An 18522-nucleotide genomic window follows, 5' to 3' on the forward strand; every position below is an offset into this window, starting at 1 on the left:
ACCAGCAGACATATCTGTTTGTTTAGAGTTTATATATCTATTTGTTGACTAAAAATTCAATGATAATGTTTCCATCACCTACTTTTCCTTTTTGTCTGAAGCCTTTGCAATTATTTAGCTTTCATTACGAATTCCTGTCCCAAAGTGTGGGATTTCAACAAAGAATATGGTTAGATCACAAGGCTTGCTTTTAAAGGGCTGAATTTTGTTTGTCATAGGAAAACAACTGTGTACATTAGTAAATGGTAAAGTATGACATACTTTATATGTCATATAATGTATATACTGTAAGTGTTTGACTCAGTAAACATACCCATATAATAGCCAGATAATGAAACTGAACTTCACAACACCCTAACAAGTCTCCCTTGCCCCACCTTCTCAAACCTCCAAAGGATAAACATTTCTGACTTCTAATACTACAAGTCAGTTTTAACTGATCTTGTATGAAAATCATCTGTCCTTCTCTAGAAATATTAATAGGTTCACTCCTAAATGTATGTACTTTCGTAATGTATGTTGATGACTAGTAGGGTCTTTTGGAGAAGGCAATGGCACCCCACTCCAGTACTCTTTCCTGGAAAATCCCATGGATGGAGGAGCCTGGTAGGCTGCAGTCCATGGAGTCGCGCAGAGTCGGACATGACTGAAGCGACTTAGCAGCAGCAGCAACAGTAGGGTCTTTTGGGACAGGGTTGGGGTCTGACTTATTTCACTTAACATTACTTTTGTGAAATGCACCCATATTATGTATATTATTCCATTGTATATAGCAATATATAACACAATGTATTTATTCATTTTGTCACTGATGGGTATTTCAGTTGTTTCCAGTTTGGGGCTCTTATAAATATTCTTTGTGAATATACCTATCCATTTCTATATATATTCAACTTCAATAGATACCTCCAAAGATTTCTTCATAGTAGCTGAAACAATTTATATTTTTGTCATCAGTACATGAGAACTACAGTTTAGTCTCATCTTTGCCAACAGTTGTTAGCCCTCGCCATCATCTTAACTCAATCTGAAGGGTGTATACTGCTATTATAGATGTAGTTTGTATTTCTTTGATGACTTCTGAAACTGAGCATCTAGTTATATGTTTTTGGCAGTTTGAGTATGTTTTGTAAAGTGCCTTTCAAGTGATCACTGTTCCACTGCATTATCATTCTTTTTCTCATGTTTTTTCAGTTCTTTATATAATCCTGATATTTAACTGCAAATATTTTCTACTACCGGAGAAGGCAATGGCACCCCACTCCAGTACTCTTGCCTGGAAAATCCCATGGATGGAGGAGCCTGGTAGGCTACAGTCCATGGGGTCGCTAAGAGTCGGACACAACTGAGTGACTTCACTTTCACTTTTCCCTTTCATGCACTGGAGAAGGAAATGGCAACCCACTCCAGTATTCTTGCCTGGAGAATCCCAGGGATGGCGGAGCCTGGTGGGCTGCCGTCTATGGGGTCGCACAGAGTCGGACACGACTGAAGCGACTTAGCAGTAGCAGCAGCATTTTCTACTACTCTTGAGTTCCCTTTTTTGCTTTTCTAATCTTATATTTTGATGAGCAGAAGTTTTTAGTAGTAATGTACTGCAGTTTCTCATTTTTTCTCATTATGTTGATTAGATTTTGTGCCCTGTTTAAAAAAGTCTGTAATACTCCCAGGTATTGAAGAGATACATTATGTTTTAAGATCTTTGTCTTACCTTTTATACTTCGATCTATAATCCATATAAAATTTATTTTTGTATACATTGTGGGGAAGGGTTTTAAAAATGTGTGTTTTAACCACATGGGTATCCACAAGAACCAGCACCAATTACTTAAAAGATTACCCTCTCTCTATTGCTCTGCAGTGTCACCTTTGTTTTAAATGAGGTAATTGCACTATATCTACCATCATTGTTTCAATTACTATCGAGTTATGAAAGGTCTGGGTTTCTAGTTATGTGAGTCTTTCGGTTTGTTTTTGTTTTGTTTTATTCTTGGCCCTATGCACTTTCATTTCCATTTTACAAACAACTAGCGACACAGAAAGCTCTGTTAGGACTTTAATTGGCTCTGCATTCAATCTGTAAAATTGATTTAAAAGGAACTGACATCTGTATAACATTCAATCTTCCATATATCTTTCCATTTATTCAAGTCTTTACTTTTTATGAATATTTCATAATTTTCAATGCAGAAATTCTTAATTCCTAAATATTTAGGATATTTATGCTATTATAAGTAGTATATTTTGAGTTTCATTTTCTGTATGCTTTCATAAATAAATTTTTGTGTATTTGTCTTATATGCACTGATTTCTTTTTAAAAAGGAGACTGGAGCAGATACATGGAACAGAAGCACCATTAAGAAAGAAAGAAAAGAGTGGCTCCTGAGGTTACTTAAGAGAGACTACAAACCAACAACAATAAAACAAAACTAATAACCAAATTATAGTGGTCCTTGTTTACTAATGGCCTGTACCTGGATGACCTGTAAACTGGTTTTTATCTTCTACCTATTCTCTTGTTTTTCATTGGTATGATATTATCTGTTAGCATTGCCAGTTATTTTTACTGAATTCTAATTATTGAATTCAAAAAATTATACACGTATCAATGGTGTTATATTCCTCCAGAGAAGATTTTCCTTTTCCTGTGCTGGGCAAGAAGAATGAGGGATGACAACTTTAATCCAATCAGTAACTGTGCTAAATTGATGCTGGGTTGTAATTTTAGTAAAATTCAGCCTGTATACCTTCCTCTGTACCTACATGTGTGTGTGTGTACATACATACATATATAAAGACACATATAATAATGTTGTATGTATTGTGTATGATACAATTTGTGGGAAGTGAAAAAGATAAAAGTAAAAAAAAATTATCCAGATTTTTATTTCTTCTCAGATGGAATTCTGGTGTGCTGCAGACTCGTCCACCCTACTTAATATTGTCTTATCTTTCAAGTAAATCTTGAATTTTATTGGATATTAGTGTACTTACAATATTGTGTTAATTTCAGGTATACAGCAAAGTGATGCAGTTATACATATATTCTGTTTTTTTCAGATTCTTTTCCCATATAGGTTATTAGAATATTAAGTACAGTTCCACATGCTATATAGTAGATCCTGGTTATCTGTTTCCTAAGATCCTAGTTTATTCCTCCCCGCAACTTTTTCTTTTGGTAGCCATAAGTTTGTTTTTGAAATTTGTATGAGTCTGGTTTTCCTTTTTTTTTTTTTGTAAATCAGCTCATTTACATCATTTTTTTAAATTAAATCCTACATATGAGTGATAATATGATATTTGTCTATCTATCTCTGACTTCACTTCGTATAATAATTTCTAGGTCCATCTATGTTCCTGCAAATGACATTATTTCATTTTTTTTATGGCTGAGTAGTATTACATTGATATTTTTACTAATTCTTCCTTATCCATTTCTCTGCCTGTGGACATTTAGAGTGCTTCATGCCTTGGCTGTTGTAAGCAGTGCTTCAGTGAACACTGGGATGCATGTATCTTTTCAAATTATAGTTTTCTCTGGATATATGTATGCCCAGGAATGGGATTCTTGGATCATATGGTAGTTCTATTGTTTAGTTTTTTAGGGAACCTCCATAGTGGTTGTACCAATTTACATTCCCACTAACAGTGTAGGTGGGTTCAGTTTTCTACACACCCTCTTCAACATTTGTTTCTAGACTTTTTCATGTTGGCCATTCTAAATAGTATGAGGTGGTGATACCTCACTGCAATTCAGATTTGCACTTCTCTAATAATTAGTGATGTTGAGCATCTTTTCATGTACTTTTTGGCCATTTCTTTGGAAAAATGTCTATTTAGATCTTTTGCCCATATTTTGATTGGGTTTTTTTTTCCCCTTTTTCTTTTTTTGACATACAGCTAGCTGCATGAGCTATTTGTATATTTGGGAGATTTATCCCTTGTTGGTCACTTCATTTGCAAATATTTTCTCCCATGCTGTGAGTTGTCTTTGCATTTTATTGATGGTTTCCTTTGCTGTGCAAAGCTCTTAAGTTTAATTACATCTTTGTTTTTGATAATTACAAAGATAATTACCATTTATCTTTGTTTTTATTTTCATTGGTCTAGGAAGTGGATTCAAAAAGATATTGCAGCAATTTATGTCAAACAGTGTTCTATGTTTTCCTCTAAGAGTTGTATACTTTCTGGCCCCACATTTAGGTCTTTGATCCATTTTGAGTTTTTTTATGTATGGTGCATACACAAAATTCTCATTTCATCCTTTTACATTTAGCTGCCCAGTTTTCCCATCACTGTTTGTTGTAGAGACTATCTTTCCTCCATTGTATAGTCTTCTCTGTTGTACACTAGTTGGCCACAGGCACAGGTTCATAGGTTTATTTCTGGGCTTTCTCTCCTGTTCCATTGATCTATTATATATTTGTGTGCCAGTACCATACTCTTTTGATGACCATAGCTTTGTCTGGTGCCAGGAAGCCTGATTCCTCCAGCTCTGTTTTTCTTTCTCAGGATTTTTTTGACTATTTGGGTCTTTTCTGTCAAAATTTTTTGTTCTAGTTCTGTGAAAAATGCCATTGGTAATTTGATAGTGATTGCACTGAATCTTTAGATTGCCTTGGGTAGTATAATCATTTTGACAATATTGATTCTTCTGATCTAATAACATGGTTTATCTCTCTCTCTGTTAGTATCATCTTGGATTTCTTTCATCAGTGTCTTATAGTTTTTCACAGTACAGTTCTTTTGTCTCCCTAGGTAGTTTTATTCCTAGGGATTTTATTCTTTTTTGATGTGTTGGCAAATGGGATTATTTCCTTAATTTCTCTTCTGAACCTTTCATTGCTAGTGTATAGAAATGCAATAGATTTCTGGGTGTTAATTTTGTAACCTGCAACTTTACCAAGTTCACTGATAAGCCCTAGTAGTTTTCTGGTAACATCTTTAGGGTTTTCTATATACAGTATCATTTCAGCTACAAACAGTGACAATTTTACTTCTTCTCTTCCCATTTGGATTCTTTTTCTTCTCTGATTGCCATGACTAGGACTTCCAAAACTATGTTGAATCAAAGGGGCAAGCATGGACATCCTTATCTTGTTCCTGATCTTAGAGGAAATGCTTTTAGTTTTCCAATATTGAGAATGATGTTACTGTGGGTTTGTCACATATGGGCTCTATTATTTTGAAGTAGGTTCCCTCTATGACCACTTTCTGGAGTTTCCAGTTCACTTATTCACTTCCACCTCATTTTTTTTCTGCTATTGATTCCAAATATGACAAACCCATAACTTATGTCATACTCAACACTCAGTAGGAAGTTTAACACTTTTCCTCTTAGATGAGTAACAAGACAAGGACACCCACCCTTGCTACTTTGAATCAATAAAGTATTAGCTGCTTTAACAAGAGAAATTAAGGAAGAAAAAGAAATAAAAGACATATAAGTCAAAAAGGAAGAAGAAAAGCTGTCACTATTTGCAGATAATATATACAGAAAACCCCGAAGACTCCCCACAAAGAACTATTAAACAAATTTAGTACACTCTCAGGATACAAAATCAGTTTTCAAAAATCTGTTGCATTTCTACACACTAATATTGAACTATCAGAAAGAAAAATTAAGAGAACAGTCCTATTTTCAATTGCACCAGAAAGAATAGGAATAAATTTAGCCAATAAAGTGAATGACTTGAACACTGAAAACTACAAAATTGAAAAGAAATTGAAGAAGACACAGTAAGTGGAAAGATAAATCGTGTTCATGGATTGGAAGAATATTGTTCAAATTTCCATACTACCAAAAGCAACCTACAGATTCAACGCAATCCCCATCAAAATTCCAATGGCATTTTTCACAGAAACTAACCAACAATCTTAATTTGTACAGAAATACAAAAGACCCAAAATAGCCAAAACAGTCATGGGGAAGAACAACAAAGCTGTAACATCAAGCTTCCTCATTACTGTAGTAATCAAAACACAGTGTGGTACAGGCATTAAAATAGACACAGAGACCCATAAAACAGAATGGAGGGCCCAGAAATAAATCCATGCAAATATGGTCAACTAATTTACAACAAAGGAGCCAAAAATACTCAATGAGGATAGAACGGCATTAGAATTGTAGAACTGTACAGCCATGTGCAAAAGAATTACTGAACCACTCTCTAATACACAGCATACAAAAAATTAATTCAAGATGGATCAAAGACTTGAATATAAGATGTGAAGTTATGAAACTCCTAGAGGAAAACATAGGAAAGCTCCTTGACATCAGTCTTGACAATGATATTTTGGATTTGACATCAAAAGTAAAAATAAGTAAGTGGGACTAAAGCAAACTAACTGGGACCATCAACAAAATAAAAATGCAACCTACAGAGTGAGAGAACATATTTTCAAATCATATTTCTGATAAGGGGTGAATATCCAAAATCTATATAAAAAACTCACACAACTAAACAGAAAAAAAATTGAACAATCCAGTTTAAAGTGGGTAGAGGATCTGAATAGACATTTTTCCAAAGAAAACATACAGATTGACAAAAGGTACATGAAAACACGCTCATAATTAAGGAAATGCAAATCAAAAAACAATGAGATAGCACTTCATACCTGTGAAATGATTGTTCTTAAAAAGAAATAACATGTGTTTGTGAGGATATGGGGAAAGGGACCTTTAACCTTTGGTGTGAGTGTAAACCAGTACAGCCACTATGGAAAACAGTATGAAATTCCTCAAAAAATTAAAAATAGAACTACCATATGATCAAGTAATTCTGCTTCTAGGTCTTTTATTTGAAGGAAACAAAGACACTCAAAATGATATCTGCACGTTCACGTTCACTGAAGCATTATTTGCAATAGCCAAGACATGGTAGGTATACAGGTATGTGCATGTATGCACAATGTAATGTTGTTAAGCCATTAAATGAAAATGGAAATCTTGCCATTTGTGATAACATGGAAAGCTTTTGAGAGCATTATGCTAAGTGAAATAAGTCAGAGAAATACAAACACTGTATGATCTTACTATACGTGGAGTCTAAGGAAAACCCATGGATACAGAGAGCAGATCTATAGTTACTAGAGGCAGAGGCTGGATGAAATGAATGAAGTTGCTGAAAAGGTACAAAGTTCTGGTTGTAAGATAATATCCTGGTGAAGTAATATACATCATGGTGACTACACTTAACAGTACTGTATTGTGTATTCAAAAGTTGCTACAAGAGTAAATACAAAAGTCTTCCTCATCACAGGAAAAAGAACTGTTAACTGTGTGTGGTGATGGATGTTAACTAATCTTATTATATAATTTACACATATATATTTATGATATATCATAATAAAAGTCATTATGTGTACACCTAAACTAGTACAGTGTCATGTATCAATTATGTATCATTTTAAAAGAAAAAACAAAAAATGAAATTACATACATAAGCCTTTCCATAGCAATAATTAAGTGTCAGTGGTCTAAATACACCAATTTTAAAACAAATTTGTGGGAGAGTCACAAATAGGAGGTGCTTCCCTCATAGCTCAGGTGGTAAAGAATCTGCCTGCAATGCAGAAGACCCAGGTTCGATTCCTGGGTCGGGAAGATCCCCTAGAGAAGGAAATGGCAACCCACTCCAGTATTCTTGCCTGGAAAATCCCATGGACAGAGGAGCATGGTGGGCTACAACCCATGGGGTCGCAAGAGTCGGACATGACTTACCGACTAAACCACCAGCACCACCACCACTAAACCACCACCACCACCAATAAACAGGAGACTAGGATTGATACACTACTATATACAAAATAGATAACTAACAAGGACCTACTGTATAGCACAGGGAACTCTTCTCAATATTCTGTAGTGATCTGTATGGGAAAAGAATCTAGGAAAGAGTAGCGTGGCGTTAGTCACTCAGTCATGTCCAACTCTATGACCCCACAGACTAGCCTGCCAGCTCCTCTGTCCATGAAATTCTCCAGGCAAGAATACTGGAGTGGGTTGCCATTTCCTTCTCCAGTAGGAAAGAGTGGATATATGTATAATTGATATACTTTGCTGTACAGCAGAAACTAATACAACACTGTAAATCAACTTTCAGAAAACAGAGATTTGCAGAATGTTAAGAAAAAAATGGCCCAGTGTATATGCTATTTACCAGAAACTCATTTGAGATATAATGATACAGGTAGGCTGTGTGTAAAAGGATAGAAAAAAATATACTGTCAAAACAATCAGAAGAAATCAGGACTAGCTCTATTAATGTCAGATAAAGTAGACTTCAAAGAAAGGAAAATTACTATGGACATAGGACATTATATAATCATAAAAGAGCAACACAGCAAGAAGACATACTAAGCCTAAAGGTGTATGTGCTAAACAAGAGAGCTACTAAATAAGTGAAGCTAAATAAGGACAGAATTGAAGAATTAGACAACCCCATGTTTCTCAAAGACATCAACACCTCTCTCTCAACAACTGGTAGAACAACTAGACAAATTCAGCAAAGACAGAAGAATTCAGCAGCACCATCAAATACCCAACAACATCAGAATATATATACTTTTCCATTGCTTGTGAAATAAATACCAAGAGAGACCATATACTGAGTCAAAAAACAAATGTCAACAAATTTAAAACAACTGAGTTCTCTGGATCTTATAATGTCAAAGTAGATATTGATAATATAGAAAAATAATCTAAATATAACAAGAAATCTCCAAACAGTTGGAAACTAAAAAGTACCCTTCTAAACAATCCATAAATCAAAAAAGGAAGTCACAAAGGAAATTTTTAAATGAACTGAGTAAAAATGAAATATGACATTGAAATTTGTTGGACATGTTAAAGAAATGCCAAAAGGCACATTTCTAGCATTAAGTGCTTCTATTACATTAAGTCTCAAATCAGTCCTCTTAAGTTCTCACCTCAAGAAACTAGAAAAAGAGAAACAAAGTAAGCTGAAGGAAGAATATCATAAGGAGAAGAGCATAAGTCAATAAAACTGAAAACGGGAAAATAACAGAGAAAGATAGGGCTGGTTCTTTGAAGAGGTCAATAAAATAAAATAAACTTCTAGCAAGGCTGATCAAAACAAGAGTGGGGGAGAGAAGACGACTTTCTGTTCTACTACTATTGGGAAGAAAAAAGAACTGTTGTTACTCTGCAAACATCAGAAGGATAATAAAGGAATACTATAAATAATTCTCTATATCTACGAAAACTCCCAGTATGAAATGGATAATGTAAATGGTCTTATGATAGTAAAGGAATAAAATTCATAATTTGAAAACTTCAGAAGCTTCTTCAGGCCTAGATGACTATGTTGGAGAAATCTATCAAATTGGAGAAATCTATCAAACTTAATAGAAAAATAAACACCAATTCAACACAGTCTCTTTAAGAAAAAAGTAGAGAAGGGAACACTTTCCAACTCAGTTTATAAAGCCAGAATTACCCTGATACCAAAGCCAGGCAAACACAGTACAAAAAAGAAAAGAACAACTCAATATTCTTCATGGAGATAAATGAAAAAATTTTAACAAAATATTAAGCAATGGAATTCAGCAGCATATAAAATTAATTCATATTATGAAGTGGAATACACCAGGCATAAATGACTGGTTTGGTATTTGAATGTAACCTACTCCATGAACAGACTAAAGAAGACAAATCACATGATCATTTCAGTCAATGTAAAGAAAGCATCTGAGGAAATTCAGCACTCATTCATGATGAAAAAAACTGAGAAAAACAGAAAAAGAGTGGGACTTCGCCAACTTGATAAGGAGCATCTATGTTAGGCCTATAGTAAGCATTGTAATTAATGATGAAAGACAATGTTTTTTCCCTAAGTTGGGAACATGGCCAAGATATTCACACATATCACTGTCATTCAGCAAAGTTCTTGAAGTTCTAGCCAGTGCAATAAGGCAAAAAGTGGAATAAAAAAGCATACAAACTGAGAAGAAGAATTAAAACTATCTGCTGTTGACATGATGGTCTATATAGAAAATCGCAGGACTCTAAAAACAATAAAACTGTTTAGAGCTAATAAATGATTTCAGAAAGGTTGTAGGATAAGAGATTTTGAAACTTAGATGTATTTTCACAGAACTAATAATAAACACATAGATACCAAGATTTAAAATACAATACATAGATTGCCGAGAGAAATATCAATAACCTCAGATATGCGGATGACACCACCCTTATGGCAGAAAGTGAAGAAGAACTAAAGAGCCTCTTGATGAAGGTGAAGGAGGAGAGTGAAAAGGTTGGCTTAAAGCTCAACGTTCAGAAAACTAAGATCATGGCATCTGGTCCCATCACTCCATGGGAAATAGATGGGGAAACTGTGTCAGACTTTATTTTTTTGGGCTCCAGAATCACTGCTGATGGTGACTGCAGCCATGAAATTAAAAGACGCTTACTCCTTGGAAGGAAGGTTATGGCCAACCTAGATAGCATATTTAAAAGCAGAGACATTACTTTGCCAACACAAATACGTCTAGTCAAGGCTATGGTTTTTCCAGTGGTCATGTATGGATGTGAGAGCTGGACGGTGAAGAAAGCTGAGCGCCGCAGAATTGATGCTTTTGAACTGTAGTGTTGGAGAAGACTCTTGAGAGTCCCTTGGACTGCAAGGAGATCCAATCAATCCATCCTAAAAGAGATCAATCCTGGGTGTTCATTGGAAGGTCTGATGTTGAAGCTGAAACTCCAATACTTTGGCCACCTCATGCGAAGGGTTGACTCATTGGAAAAGACCCTAATGCTGGGTAGGATTGGGGGCGGGAGGAGAAGGGGACGACAGAGGATGAGATGGTTGGATGGCATCACCGACTTGATGGACATGGGTTTGGGTGGACTCCGGGAGTTGGTGATGGACAGAGAGGCCTGGCGTGCTGCAATTCATGGGGTTGCAAAGAGTCAGACACGACTGAGCAACTGAACTGAACATATACAATTGCTCAAGACAATCAAATATTTAGGTATATATCTGACAAAAAAAATGCAAGACTTTTCTGCTGAAAACTATAAAACACTTATGAAAAAATCAAAGATTTAAATCAATCTAGAAACATACCACATTCATGAATTGGATGATTCACCAAAGAAAAGGTACCAGTTCTCTCCAAATTGTTATATAGATTTAAATCAATTTCTATCAAAATCCTAGGAGGTTTAATGCCAGATACAGATAAGGTCATCGAAAATTTTATATGGAACAGTAGAATCACGATGGTAGAGGAGTACATGGAACTGACTTACCCCCTCCACCCCGCCATAAAACATCAAAAATACATCTACATGTGGAATGATATTCATGGAATACTAAACTAGAAACTTGCATAACTCCTATATAACCAAAGCTGTATGAAAGATTTTTAAATAACCAGGTATGATGGGGATAAAAACCCACTGGGTTGGGACCTGTGCCCCTGGGAGGGATCTAAGGAAGAGGTCTGCATGGGCAGACCCACATCCTAGAGAGTGAGCAGATCAAATCATAATCTAGGCATCCCAGGCCAGGAATCCTGTAGAGAGAAGAAAAGCCCCCTTTCCTGCTGCGAAAATCCCTAGGACACAGAGGCAGCCAAGATCTCAGGCAATGAAGAGCACAACCACCTTAATTCCTGCAGCCACAGAGCTTCAAATCCCAGCCCCAACCTACTCCAGACTATAGCCTTGTACTATATGAAAGTCGCTCAGTCATGTCCAACTCTTTACAACCCTATGCCTGTAGCCCTCCAGGCTCCTCTGTCCATGGGATTTCCCAGGCAAGAATACTAGAGTCAGAAGCTCTTCCCTTTTCCAGGGGAACTTTCCGACCCAGGGATCAAACCTGAGTCTCCTGCACTGCAGGTAGATTCTTTACCATCTGAGACAAAACAACAGAGAAAGAGACATGACCTTGGGTAACATCTGAATGGAACCCCAGATGCCAACACAGGTGGCACTTAGGTCCTCTGTGACCACACAGGCCTCCCTTGCTTCAGCATTCACCTCCTGTGGAGCAGAGCACACATTTAAGGGCAACAGAGCCTGATCAAACCAAACCCTCAGGACTCCTACTAACTAATGGGGAGCAGATTCCACCCCTATCAGAATGGCACTAGCCACAGAGCAGAGATGAAGCCTCACTTCACACCCTGCATAACCGTAACCCCTATGAAAGGGATAACTGCCAGCATACCTGAAGAAAGATGTGGCTGGCATCCATACCAAAAACAGCCCTTGCACCAAAAACACTGGACACACACAGTCTACACAGAGATGCTCCCTCATAAAAACACTCTTCAAGATCACAATAGATAACTGTTTCTCCTAATTTCATGGAAACAGAGAAAGTTAAATAAGAAGGCAAAGGAACTACACCAAATTGAAAGAAGAGTAATCCCCTTGAAGAATAATGAAACAGCTCACCAGTCTAGACCCTAAGTTCAAAAATGTGGTAATAAAAATACTCAAAGAATTAAAGAAACTTATTGATAGAAACACAGTTCACTATGACAAGGAACTAGAAACTATAAAGATTAACCAATCAAAAATAGACAGTTGCCCAAGATAAAAGTCTGTAGAGAAGCAACGAACAGCCAACTAAATGAAACAGAACAATTAATTGATATGGAAGATAGAATAATGGAAATCTACTAATTAGAAGTCAGACAAAAGAAAAAATTGAAAACAACATACAACATCTATGAGATAATATAAAACATGCCAAGTTACCCATAATAGGGGCTGCAGAAAGAGAAGAGAGACAAAGGGGGATTGAAAGTGTATTTGAAGAAATTGTGCCTAAAAACTTCCCAAACCTAAAGAAGGAAAACAGATATCCAGATACAGAAAGCATGGAGAAACTCAAACAGACCCACACCCAGACATAATTAAAATGGCACAAGTTGGATTACCACAAGATAGTGAAGAAGGATGTGAGCTCAACCTCTTCTTTAAAAGAAAATCACCAAAATCACAACCAACTGCTGAACAACTATCAACAAAAAAAATTCTGGAACCTACACCAAAAAGATACCTTACTTCCAAAGACAAAGAGAAGGCCATAGTGAGATGGTAGGAGGGGCACAATGCAATACACTCAAATCCGATACCCACATGGTGAGCAACCCACAAACTGGAAAACAGGAATACCACAGAAGTTATCCCACAGGAGTGAAAGTTCTTAGCCCCATGTCAGGCTTCCTAGCCTTGGGGTCTGGGAGCAGGTAGAAGAGTCTCTAGAGAATCTATCTTTGAAGGATAGTGGGGCTTCAACTGGAGGACTGAGGGAAAAAGACTTCACCCTTGGAGGGCACACAAAAAATCTCATGTGCACCAGTGCCCAGAGGAAAAAAGCATTGACCCCATAAGACACTGGACCAGACCAACCGGCTAGTATTGAAGGGTCTCTGGTGGAGGTGGGGGCAGCTGAGGAACTGTGGGGACAAGGATAAGGCACTAGCAATTCTGGGATGCTTGAGTCCTCCTGGAGGCTGTCATTTGCCCCACCAAACAGCCTGTAGGTTCGCAGGCCAGACAACCAACAGGGTAGGAACATACCCCTCACCCATCAGCAGAGAAGCAATTTAAAAGTTTTGCTGAGCACAGCCCTGCCCATCAGAGGCACAAGACCCACCTCCACCCACCACCAAGTCCTTCCTATCAGGAAGCTTACACAAGCCACTTAGATAGCCTGACTCACCACAGGGCAGACAGGAGAAGCTAGAAAAGCTACAGTCCTGCAGCCTGTAGAACAGAAACTGCAATCACAGAAAATTATATAAAATTAAATGGCAAGCATATATGTCCCAGATGAAGGAACAAAATAAAACCCCAGAAAAACAACTAAGTGAAGTAAAAATAGGCAACCTTCTGGAAAAAGAATTCAGAATAATGATTGTAAAGATGATCCTGGAAAAACAATGGGGACAAGGATCGAGAAGATGCATTAAAATGTTTAACATAGACCTAGAAGAACTAAAAACCAAACAAGCAGAGATGAACAATACAATAACTGAAATTAAAAATACACTGGAAGGAATCAATAGCAGAATAAATTAGGCAGAGAACAGATAAGTGACATGAAGACAAAATAGTGGAAATCACTGCCACAGAATAAAGAATTGAAATAAGACAGTCTAAGAGACCAGTGGCGCAACATTAAATGTTATTATAGGGTCCCAGAAGGACAAAAAAGAGAGAAAGGGCCTGAGAAAATATTTGAAGAGAGAATTGCTGAAAACTTCCCTAACATAGGAAAGGAAAGAGCCACCCAAGTCCAGGAAGCACAGACCGTCCCAGGCAGGATAATCCCAAGGAGGAACATGCTGAGACACATAGTAATAAAACAAAAAGACAAAAATAAAATATTAAAACAACAAGAGAAAACTGACAAATAACATACAAGGGAAGTCCCATGAGTTATTCACTGATTTTTCAGCAGAAACTACAGGCCAGAAAGAAGTGGCACAATATATTTAAAGTGATAAAAGGGAAGAACCAACAACCAAGAATACTCTACTCAGCAAGGCTCTCATTCAGATTTGTTGGAGACATCAAAAGCCTCTCAGGTAAAAAACTAAGAGCTCAGCACCACCAGACCAGCTTTGCAACATATGCACTGTTGGTGGGAATGTAAATTGATATAGCCACTATGGAGATTTCTTAAGAAAAGAAAAAAAAAAAAAAAAAACTAGGAATAAAACTACCATGAAATAAAGTGAAAGTCGCTCAGTCCTGTCCAACTCTTTGCAACCCCATTAACTATATATAGTCCATGGAATTCTCCAGGCCAGAATACTGGAGTGGGTAGCCTTTCCCTTCTCCAGGGAATCTTCCCAACCCAGGGATTGAACCCAGGTCTCTCAGATATGCAGATGACACCACTCTTATGGCAGAAAGGAAAGAAGAACTAAAGATCCTCTTGATGAAAGGGAAAGAGGAGAGTGAAAAAGTTGGCTTAAAAATCAACATTCAGAAAACTAAGATCATGGCATACAGTCCCATCACTTCATGGCAAATAGAAGGGGAAACAGTGACTGACTTTATTTTTTTAGGCTCCAAAATCACTGCAGATGTGACTACAGCCATGAAATTAAAAGACGCTTACTCCTTGGAAGGAAAGTTATGACCAACGTAGATAGCATATGAAAAAGCAGAGACATTACGTTGCCAACAAAGGTCTGTCTCATCAAGGCTGTGGTTTTTCCATTAGTCATGTATGGATGTGAGAGTTGGACTATAAAGAAAGCTGAGCACCAAAGAATTGATGCTTTTGAAGTGTGGTGTTGGAGAAGACTCTTGGAGAGTCCCTTGGACTGCAAGAATATCCAGCCAGTCCATTCTAGAGGAGATCAGTCCTGGGTGTTCATTGAAAGGACTGATGTTGATGCTGAAACTCCAATACTTTGGCCACCTGATGTGAAGAGCTGACTCTTTTGAAAAGACCCTGATGCTGGGAAAGATTGAAGGCAGGAGAAGGGGACAACAGAGGATGAGATGGTTGGATGGCGTCACCAACTCAATGGACATAAGTTTGAGTAAACACCAGGAATTGATGATGGACAGGGAGGCCTGGCGTGCTGTGGTCCATGGGGTCACAAAGAGTTGGACACAACTGAGCAACTGAACTGAACTCCCGCATTGCAGGCAGATTCTTTACCAGCTGAGCCACCAGGGAAGCCCAAGAACACTGGAGTGGGTAGCCTGTCCCTTCTCCAGCAGATCTCTCCAACCCAGGAATAGAAGTGAGCTCTCCTGTACTGCAGGCAGATTCCTTACCAGCAAGCACCAGGGAATCCCAAAACTACCATATAAACCAGCAATCCTCCTGCTGAGCATATACCCTGAGAAAACCATTCTAAAAGACACATGTAAACCAATTTCATTGCACCACTATCTAGACTAGCTAGGACATGGAAGCAACCTAGATATCCATGCCAGATGAATGGATAGAGAAGTTGTGATAGATATATACAATGGAATATTACTCAGCCATAAAAGGGAATGAATTTGAGTCAGTTCTAGTGAGGTGGATGAACCTAGAGCCAATTATAGAGTGAAGTAAGTCAGAGAAACGGAAAGGTACACCCAACAGAATGCAGAGTACCAGGGAATAGAAAAAGAAACAAGGCCTTCTTCAATGAACAATCAAAGAAATAGAGGGAAACAACAGAAGGGGGAAAACTAGAGATTTCTTGAAGAAAACTGGAGATATCAAAGGAAAATTTCATGCAAAGATGGGCACAATAAAGGACAGAAATGGTAAAGACCTAATAGAAACAGAAGAGATCAAGAAGGGTGGCAAGAATACACAGAAAAACTGTACAAAAAAGATTTTCATGACCCAGATAACTGTGATGATGTGGTCACTTACCTACAGCAGACATCCTGGAGTGTGAAGTCAAGTGAGCCTTAGGAAGCACTGCTGCCAAAAAAGTACCTCCTAGTGGAGGTGATGGAATTCCAATAGAGCTATTTCAAATCCCAAAAGATGATGCCATTAAAGTGCTGCACTCAATGTATCAGCAAATACAGAAACCCAGCAATGGCCACAGGACTGGAAACCGTCAATCTTCATCCCAGTTCCCAAGAAGGACAGTCTAAAAGAAAGTTCAAACTACCGGACATTTGCACTCATGTCCCATGCTAGTAAGGTTATGCTCAAAATTCTTCAAGCTAGGCTTCGACAGTACGTGAATTGAGATAGACATCCAGATAGACAAGCTGTGTTTAGAAAAGGCAGAGGAACCAGAGATCAAACTGCAAACATGCACTGGATCATAGAGAAAGTAAAGGAATTCCAAAAAAACATTTACTTCTGTTCTATTGACTACACAAAAGCCTTAGACTGAGTGAATCATAACAAATTGTGGAAAACAAAGAAAAAGGAATACCAGACCATCTTACCTGTCTCCTGAGAAACCTGTATGCAGGCCAAGAAGCAACAGAAAATTATATGGAACAACGGGACTGGTTCAAAATTGAAAAAGGAGTAATATAAGGCTGTATATTGTCATCCTGTTTATTTAACTTATATGCAGAGCACATCATGTGGGATGCCAGACTGGATGAATTACAGTCTGGAATCAAGACTGCAGGGAGAAACATCAACAACCTCAGATATGCAGATGATACCACTCTAATGGCAGAAAGTGAAGACAAACTAAAGAGCCTCTTGATGGAGATGAAAGAGGAGAATGAAAAAGCTGGCTTAAAACTCAACATTCAGAAAGCTAAGATCATGGCATCCAGCCCCATCACTTCATGGTAAATAAACATCATGATATCTGGCCCTATCACTTCATGGTAAATAAAAGGGGAAAAGGTGGAAGCAGTGACAGATTTCGTCTTCTTGGGCTCTAAAATCATTGCAGATGGTGCTGCAGCCATGAAATTAGAAGACAACTGCACCTTGGAAGGAAAACTATGACAAACTTAGTGTATTAAAAAGCAAAGACATCACTTGGCTGACAAAGGTCCATATAGTCAAAGCTATGGTCTTTCACATAGTCATGTACAGATGTGAGAGTTGGACCATAAAGTAGGCAGAGCACCAAAGAACTGATGCTTTTGAATGGTTGTGCTGAAGACTCTTGAGAGTCCCTTGGACAGTAATGAGATCAAACCAGTCAATCTTAAAGGAAATCAACCCCGAATACTCACTGGAAGGACTGATGCTGAAGCCAAAGCTCCAACACTTTGGCCACCTGATGCGAAGAACTGACTCTTTGGAAAAGACCCTGATGCTGGGAAAGATTGAAGGCACAAGGAGAAGAGTGCAAAAGAGGATGAGATGGGATCACCGATTCAATGGACATGAACTTGGGCAAACACCAAGAGATGGTGGGAGACAGGGAGGCCTGTCATGTTGCGGTCCATGAAGTTGCAAAGAGTTGGAAAATACTTGGCAACTGTACAACAACAAAGTCAGAAAGAGAAAAACAAATATTGTATATTAACACCTAGAAATGGCACCTAGAAAAATGGTACGATGAACCTATTTTATGGCAGCAAAAGAGACGCAGACACAAAGAACAAACTTGGGGACACAGTGAAGGTAGGAGAGGATGAGATGAACTGAGAGAATAGTGCTGAAACATATATATTACTATATGTAAAATAGATGGCTGGTAGGAATTTGCTGTATGATGCAGGGAGCTCAACTCAGTGCTATGTAACAACCTAGAGGGGTGGGATTGGGTAGGAGATGGGAGAAAGGTTGTATCTGAAAGTTTCTCAGTCATCTCTGACTCTTTGCAACCCCATGGACATATGTATACCTATGGCTAATTCATGTTGATGTGCAGCAGAAACCAACATAGAATTGTGAAGCAATTATTCTCCAATTAAAAATAAATTTTCAAAAAATCCCAACAAACAAAAGTCCAGGACCAGATGGCTTCACAAAAAGGACACTACATAATGATAAAGGGATCAATCCAAGAAGATATAACAATTGTAAATATATATGTACCCAACTTAGAGTTTTGAGGTGCTTCTAACAGTCATAAAG

The 18522-nt window shown here is 37.7% G+C and overlaps 1 protein-coding gene and 1 long non-coding RNA gene across 22 annotated transcripts in view; one reads left to right on the forward strand and one right to left on the reverse strand.

Annotated features, from left to right (window-relative positions):
- The window catches only part of WDPCP (WD repeat containing planar cell polarity effector), a 307323-nt gene that overhangs the window by 284206 nt on the left and 4595 nt on the right, over window positions 1-18522 (forward strand). For 18 of the 21 annotated variants that reach the window (XR_014081750.1, XR_014081749.1, XR_014081751.1 and 15 more), the window contains one exon: window positions 2324-2442. The exons of 1 other annotated variant lie outside the window; for it this stretch is intronic. Coding sequence is in view for 16 of the 20 variants with exons in the window: in XM_081588361.1 (XP_081444487.1) it covers window positions 2324-2434 (111 nt within the window). In the remaining 4 variants the exon portion in view is untranslated. Of the gene's footprint in view, window positions 1-2323; window positions 2443-18522 lie in introns of those variants that run through there. 2 more of the 21 variants (XM_081588362.1, XM_081588368.1) reach the window with 1 other exon arrangement.
- LOC145544952 (uncharacterized) overlaps window positions 1-18522 on the reverse strand; it is a 151464-nt gene that overhangs the window by 36120 nt on the left and 96822 nt on the right. The window lies entirely within an intron of this gene.

This window comes from Giraffa tippelskirchi, chromosome 4 (genome assembly GCF_054371585.1).
Source record: "Giraffa tippelskirchi isolate mGirTip1 chromosome 4, T2T-mGirTip1v1.2.pri, whole genome shotgun sequence".
NCBI lineage: Eukaryota > Metazoa > Chordata > Mammalia > Artiodactyla > Giraffidae > Giraffa > Giraffa tippelskirchi.